General features: G+C 32.2%; 1 protein-coding gene across 1 annotated transcript in view; it reads right to left on the bottom strand.

Moving 5' to 3' along the window:
* Positions 1–350: 350 nt before the first annotated feature.
* The window catches only part of LOC110018821 (putative nuclease HARBI1), an 11,662-nt gene continuing 4,609 nt past the window's right edge, over positions 351–7,403 (bottom strand). The window contains exons 4-5 of the mRNA XM_020716277.1: positions 635–748; positions 351–490 (exon numbers count right to left, since the gene is read on the bottom strand). Of these exons, the coding sequence (XP_020571936.1) occupies positions 351–490; positions 635–748 (254 nt within the window). The remainder of the gene's footprint in view (positions 491–634; positions 749–7,403) is intronic.

Genomic DNA, 7,403 nt, shown 5'->3' with positions numbered 1-7,403 from the left:
TCAAATCTGAAAAGCTTATATTTGAATTGAGTGTCTTGATGAGATGAATTCAACAAGTCCAAAATCACTTAATTTTGACATCATTAAGACATTTAAATGTCCACCAAATGTAATTTGCCCAAGGGAGTCTCTCTAGGCCGTTCGATGGAGTGGTCTAGATTTATTCCTTATTTGCACGAAGGCCTCTCACAGACTCTATAAATAGAGCCATAACCCCTTCATGAAAAGGGAACTAGGCTTGAATCAAAGGGAGCTAGGCCTCAAATCGGGGAGCTAGACATAGTGTTGGTTTGCAGATGAGATGAATTTAAGTGTCATTCCAAATCGAATACCCGACGAACGCTTCTCACTTATGCAGCCATTGACCACCACTCACCAACATTCTCTACTTGGTTGTTGTAACGAAGCTCCGTGCAGAGTCCAAGACGTACGTTACGGAGTAAAGAAGCATCATGCATAGTATCCGCCAATGTCATGAAGTAACAAAGAACTGTGTAGTGTAACCAGAAGCACCATGAAGTAATGAAACAATATGCATAGTAACCACCAACACCGTAAAGTAATGAAGCATGCTACGGAGCAACACATTGTCTTAAGACAGTGCACTGATGCATCTCGAAGAAGATATACTGACCAAAAACTACTCCTAGCTGTAACGACTCCAGACTGCTGCGAAATGCTTCCTTCAATCTGCAAACATTGTACTTCAAGAAATTGTGTAACCCTTTGTTGTCTGTGGGATAAGGGCCTGAACGTGTAATCACTAACTCATAGTGTATCATTTCAATATTTTTCCGTTTTGAATTTTTCACGTAAAAAATTCTTATATTTTTACCTGCCACTTCTATTAACTGAGTGTGTGTTGGATTTTTGTGCAGCGCTAAGACTTTGTTTGGTGCAGCTGCAACTTCTTAGCTTTTCAGCTACAACTGCGCTGTCACAGGAAGATATTGTGGGAAAGCTGACTGTTTGCTTGTTGCGGTTATGTGAAAACAGTTGTGGGACAACTGTTTATGGAAAAATGTCCTTCATGCCCTTGTTTAGTGAAGTTGTTTAAAACAAAACTGTAACAGCGACATATTTGATACTTCAGAAGAAGAAATTCATTTCAAAACACAATAAAAGTTCAGATACACTACTCACTAAACAATGAGTACCAAAAGTGCTAAGAAAAAGAAAAAATAAATAAAATTACAAACCTAATACAACTCGGACCACAAATAATACCTCATCACAAAGCTTCAAAGAATCTAGGCCCAACAAAGAAAAATAAAAATGCAAATTTCCATTTAATCAACATATTGAAAGCCATTTTTTTCATTTAATGGGAAACTAGGCACGTTTTGAAACAAGGTCCTCTTATCTTTCAGAGTAACAAACACAAATGAATATTAAACCACTTTTTATTTCAAATTGCAAGTCTAGGAAGATACATTTTATATCAAATTGCAAGTCTATGAAGCCATCAAACTATTGTCAAACTACTTCGCATAACAAAATTTCTCTTTTATATATAGTGTCTTGATGATATGGGGAAGACAACTATCTTACAACATGTCTGAAAATCTGAAAGAGGATTTTTATCTTAACATGTAGGTTCGTGTTCCCAATAACCTTGAAATGAAATCAAAGTGATAATTAAAAAGAAAAAAAGAATTTGGAGTTGAGTAATTTTGGTCACCATATTCTTAGATTCCATCTCAACCTTATAAAGCCTTCGCAATTTCTTGAAGCTTAAATTCCAACCATTTTTCAGGATTAAGTGCTGAAAATAATTGGAACAGGCAGATCTTAGTCAGATCTCTTATTTTAATTAATGGGAAGTAAACATGAAAATGAGAATAACAGAAGGAAAAAAAGCTTCATTTTGTTCCTACTTTCTATGCAATATAAGATAAAAATAATAAACAACAAAAAGCAGGGACTATTTGGATAAAAAGTAGATAGTTTCTTCTGTTTTTCACCTTTGTTCTTTAAAATGCTGCCTCTAAGAATGTAAAATAGAAATTAATGTTCATAAAGCAGCTTAATTAAGTTCTAAATGAAAAAAAAAGCACATAAGTTGCACCAAGAAAGCAGGATTTAAATGATAGAAAATAGGTGAAGAGAAGAAAAAGGAGTTTGAGGGGAAATGAGCTCAAGGAAAACAACATGAAGAGTGATAATACACACGTGAATAACTCAAGGGTTGGAGACCAGCTTGACCTGACCATATTGATCAGGACTGAACAACAATTCTATTATGTATACTATTCCTAGCCAAGTTAGGTTAGCCTGACCTATACCTTATTATTTGTTAAAATACAGTTATGGACTTATAGTCTTCAAGAAATTCTCTCAACCAGAACAAACATATGGGATGTATTTGAGAGAATATTATGCACAATCAATTTGTACGTATGGATTGAGGGTGTATGCCCCAATAAACTCAGAGTACACTTCGAGTACATCTATATGCACGTTGGAATCATTCACACATGACATTGTTTCTATATTTTTTATAGTTAAATTAAATTTATTTTATTTTTTTAATAATTTCATTGATCAGGACTGAACAATGACCAGATTCACCCGACCACATTGATCAGGATTGAACAATAATTCTATTCTGATATACTATTCCTAGCCAAGTTAGGTTAGCCTGACCTATTCCTTATTCTTTGTTAAAATACAGTTATGGACTTGTAGTTTTCAAGAAATTCTCTCAACCAGCCCAAATTTATGGGATATATTTGAGAGAATATTATGCACAATCAATTTGTACGTATGGATTGAGGGTGTATGCCCCAGTACACTCGGAGCACACTTCGAGTACATCTATATGCACGTTGGAATCATTCACACATGACATTGTTTCTATATTTTGGATAGTTAAATTGATTTTAATATTTGTTTTTAATAATTTCAATGAAGCTTCTTCTTTGCATAATTACCAACTAATTAGTGTAAATGATGTAGAACTCCTGCATTAAATTTGTTCTAGTTTCTCTTATTATCATTATTATTATTATTATTTTCCAGTAAATAATTTCTGCAGTTTATTTAATTTTAGTCAAATACGCCTGTCAATAAAGTAATATTCAAATATATCAGTGAAGCAGCAATACATATTTTACTATTATTTTAAACACTTTTTCCATGTAGCCACATTGTTTTGCAGCACAGTAACTGTGAGATAACATGTCCAGCAGAAATTTGAAAAAACTGTTAGGCCATTAATTAAGTGGTTAAACGGTAAATTAATGACACCGCTAATCACGTCAACTGATCGAAGAGACAAGACCTTAACAAAGCGCCGCGTATAGGAGTTTGGTAAAGGTCAATTTATTGCTTTCACTGACTTGCTTTCTTTCCGACTCCACGCCAAAAAAACTAAGAGCCAAATACTCTCTTTTAATATGATTTTGTCACCGTTTGCTAGTTAACTTTTTAGTCTACAACGAAGACTTCTGGAAGTTTGGGGGAGGCTTCGCTCCACTGAAGTTAGGGTTGGTGTTCAATTGATCAAACGTATTGTTATTTGATTTTCTTTGCTTTTTTCTTCTCCTCTTTTTAAGAGTTTCACAAGTAACTTTTGATGACTAATGTTGAATTTTGAATAGTTTGTGAGTTCACACTATCAAAATGAGCAATTGAGGAAAAAAAAAAGAATATTTAATTCAATATTAATATCCTACTAATATGAAAGGTTTTATTTTGATGGAAACTATAGCATATACAGTCATAAAAGTAAGAATAACTCATTCTTTATTTCTACAATATGACATATGAAGTTTAATAAAGAGAAAATCAAAAGAGATTATCAATTTGAACTTGAATTGAAAATATATTAATTAAATGAATAAGGCTAAGAAATAGATAATAGTACTAAAATTTAGAAATATAATTACTCACAAATTATTTTCTTTCCATCTTGATTTTGATTGCTATGACTTTTCCAACACTTCACATCCTCTTTGACCCTTCCTAAACCTATAATCAATGATATCTAAAATTTTGTGTCTTGCATGAAATCAAAGGCCTATATATACTAAATCCTAAACAAGTTAATCTTTATTCAATGATATAACTTTTTGTTTTAAAATTTGAATAAAATCTCTAAAATAAATTTATCGCAAGTTCTTTCATAATATAAATATTTTCTTAAAAATAAATTCCAAATAATTATCACACTCTATTAATGTGATCATACGCTATATGATACTCTTCCTCACAACTGGAAATACATTAATAAAATATATTATACATGAATTAAGGAAAAGAGCTTGCATGGTGTAAGTATAAAGTCCTATAATGTTGAAGTTAACTTCAACAAGTAGTTAGTAGTATACTAAATATTCCATCTTTTAGAATGAAAGCATATATCCCTGGTATCATCATGGAATGACAACCATATTGGCATTGATGAGTGTAAGTATTTGGTGTTGATAACAAGCACCAACCATGGTGGTGTTGGAATCGATGATGGGTTAAAGCCTTATTAATATCAATTTTTTGTTAGGTTGTTAGCAATGGAAAGCATACAAGAAACAAAGCCATCAATCATCAACATTGGAGCCATGTGCATTGATCATAATAGTGATGACATGTATTGATGTTGTTGTTGATGACCCACATTAAACTAGTTAATGATGGCACACATCAATATTAACATTGATGAAATCAATCTTATTAGTAGTCTCTGGTATAATATTGTTGTCAATAATGTTTATGAGATGATAGTTGCATAAAGGTAGTTGGACAATAATGACCACCAGATGTGATGACAACGTCAATCATCGAGCAAAGCTCTAAGATTTTTCAATTATATGAACTTATTCCCCATTACTCTCCCATTATGTAAAGTCATAGTCTAATTATAATTTTAATAGTGATATTTTATTTAATTTTTCTAAAATCCTCAAATACTCAATTGAACGACATATGTTGATCCTCTTCAACGTACATGATTTTTTAAGGCATATAGTTATATTCATAATACCAAAATTAAGCAATTTAATGCTCTTTGAATTCTTCTTTTTGAGACACTTTTTTATCATAAGCATAAAGATTCGAAGATTGTTTAGTGCATCATATAACGTCATAAAATTTTAAATCATACCTTAAATGCATGACTTTGATTATTTGAGCTCAAATTAATGCAATTTTGATATCATTAGGCTCATCTTATTAAAATTTTTATTTCAATTATAAGATGCTCAACATGAAGTTTGGAATGTTCCAAATTAAATTAAAAGAGCATTAATTCAAAAAAAAAAGCATCAAAATTAAAGTTGGTTGGATTATTTTTTCAATGAGACATCAATAATTTAATTTCATACAAGTGCAATTGGTCCACCTAACTTGTTGTTAGTATATATGGGCTCTTCATATTTATCATCCTTTCCTCTCAAAAAAGGAGGTATTTAATGTAATAGATTCAAGTTCCTCATATACTATGTGGCAATAGCTCAAGCATGCAATCAATAAATTTTATCATCCAACACATACATCGATACATTTTTAATAATAAAAATTTTAAATTCAAATTTAAGATTGCCATGGCCTTGTTTTAACGAGTTTATATTCAAATTAACTGTCTCAACAAGACGAGAATCCAATGAATCCAAAATTTGTTCGAATTGGGTCCAATTAAGCGTAGATCTTCCCATTGAACCATAATTGGAGACAATCATCAATTGAATGATCGACTGGACTCCAAATTTGACATATTTTCAAATAAATGGCTCGACGAGAGGAATTCAACAAGTCTAAGCTCGTTAAATTCTGAGGTCATTAAGACATCCAAATCTTTAAAAAACCCTATGATCAAGGGGATTAATATGAGTTGTTTAGTCAGATGGCTGGGGAAATTATTTGCCAAAAGACCAAAGCGCTACTACCTCAGATGTTATAAGAAAATCCCCCTTTGTTCACTTGAGAGAAGAAAAATAAGAGAAATTTCAAAGCTCTTTCTAGACCGAAGACTCGAAGAAAGAAAACATTAGGCCTATGCAGCCGCCGAGCACCGTTGATCATCACCAATCAACCACCATCGACCACCGCCGACCTTCTCTGCTTGCCGCTTTCAATCCCACCTTGCTTGTAAATGTAGTATCCTAAATACGATTGTAACATTTTACACCCATATTAAAAACCCGACAACAATTTTGGACATTAGTAGCTACCGACCACCATCAATAATTATTGTCTTCGACCACTGGCCACAGGCGACCGCAATTTATGATTGTCCTAGTCAGAGTAAGGTGATAGTTCCTAACACACATATTTTTTTTTTGTATGTTGTATTCCGACACGTTTTGATCTAATGTAATATAGTAACCCTGCTTATCCAGTTGTGAGAAAAGAGTATATATTTGTACATACACATTTATAGTAAATTATTTTGACTCAGCATGACCCCGTTAATTTTTTTCATTTTCTAGGTTTTTCCACATAAAAAAATTCAGTGTTTCCTTATGCTACATTTCTTTTATCTGTGTATGTGTTAGATTGTCATGCAACGCTAATATATTAAATATCACTTTATCATCATGAATCTTCTGGCACGCAACAAACTTACTTAACTACAATGTATTCCGTGAATGGTAATCCGACTAGAAGGCATTTGAAAGACCTTTTAAACTTTTAAATTGCATAAATCACCCGATTTTAGCCATGCAATCAACTATAATTATTAATTAGGGAGTAAAGTTGAGTGTGATCGTAGTTAGACCTAAGACCTCAATTACTTGAAAACTCATTTTCAAATAAATAGTTCAAAGAGAAATTCACAAACAAGTCACACAAATTCTTAGGTATGTAGAGAGTGCATGTCTAGCAACTAAATTCTTATGTTTATAAGTATATAAATTTGTTGTCATAAATTTATGAATTTTATGTAAATATGAAATTTTCAATATATTTACACACATTAATAGTTTGTTAGAAGTAAATTTTTTTTTTATTATTTCCTATATAATATAATTGAGTTGTTATCAACTTCAGCTCATCACTTTTTGCCTGAAAACAAGCCAAGCCTAGATAGGGTTACAGGCGATTCGGGTAGGGTCTCACATGGTACGGTCAGGATGAGTTGGTGAATAATAGGATATATTTTTTAATAAATTGTATTGAATATAGAAAGTATGAAGTAAGAGATCTTCTTTTACCAAATTAATTGTTTTAGGAGTGACTCTTGCCTGAAAATTCACAGCGGTGGAATAATGAATTATAGTGTTAGCAATGTGTCGCATATTCAGATCAGTTGGTCTGACATCTGCATGTCAGTTGTAAGTCTCATCTGATCTGGGGTTTGATTCTTCCTGAGTATAGGGTGGTACTCGAATTATAATCGCATGAGAGAGTTGGCGCTCATACCGTAGCCTCCATATATATATATATATATATATATATATATATAT

This window comes from Phalaenopsis equestris, unplaced genomic scaffold (assembly GCF_001263595.1).
Source record: "Phalaenopsis equestris unplaced genomic scaffold, ASM126359v1 Scaffold000002, whole genome shotgun sequence".
Taxonomy (NCBI): domain Eukaryota; kingdom Viridiplantae; phylum Streptophyta; class Magnoliopsida; order Asparagales; family Orchidaceae; genus Phalaenopsis; species Phalaenopsis equestris.
This window is presented reverse-complemented; position numbering and strand designations above follow the sequence as displayed.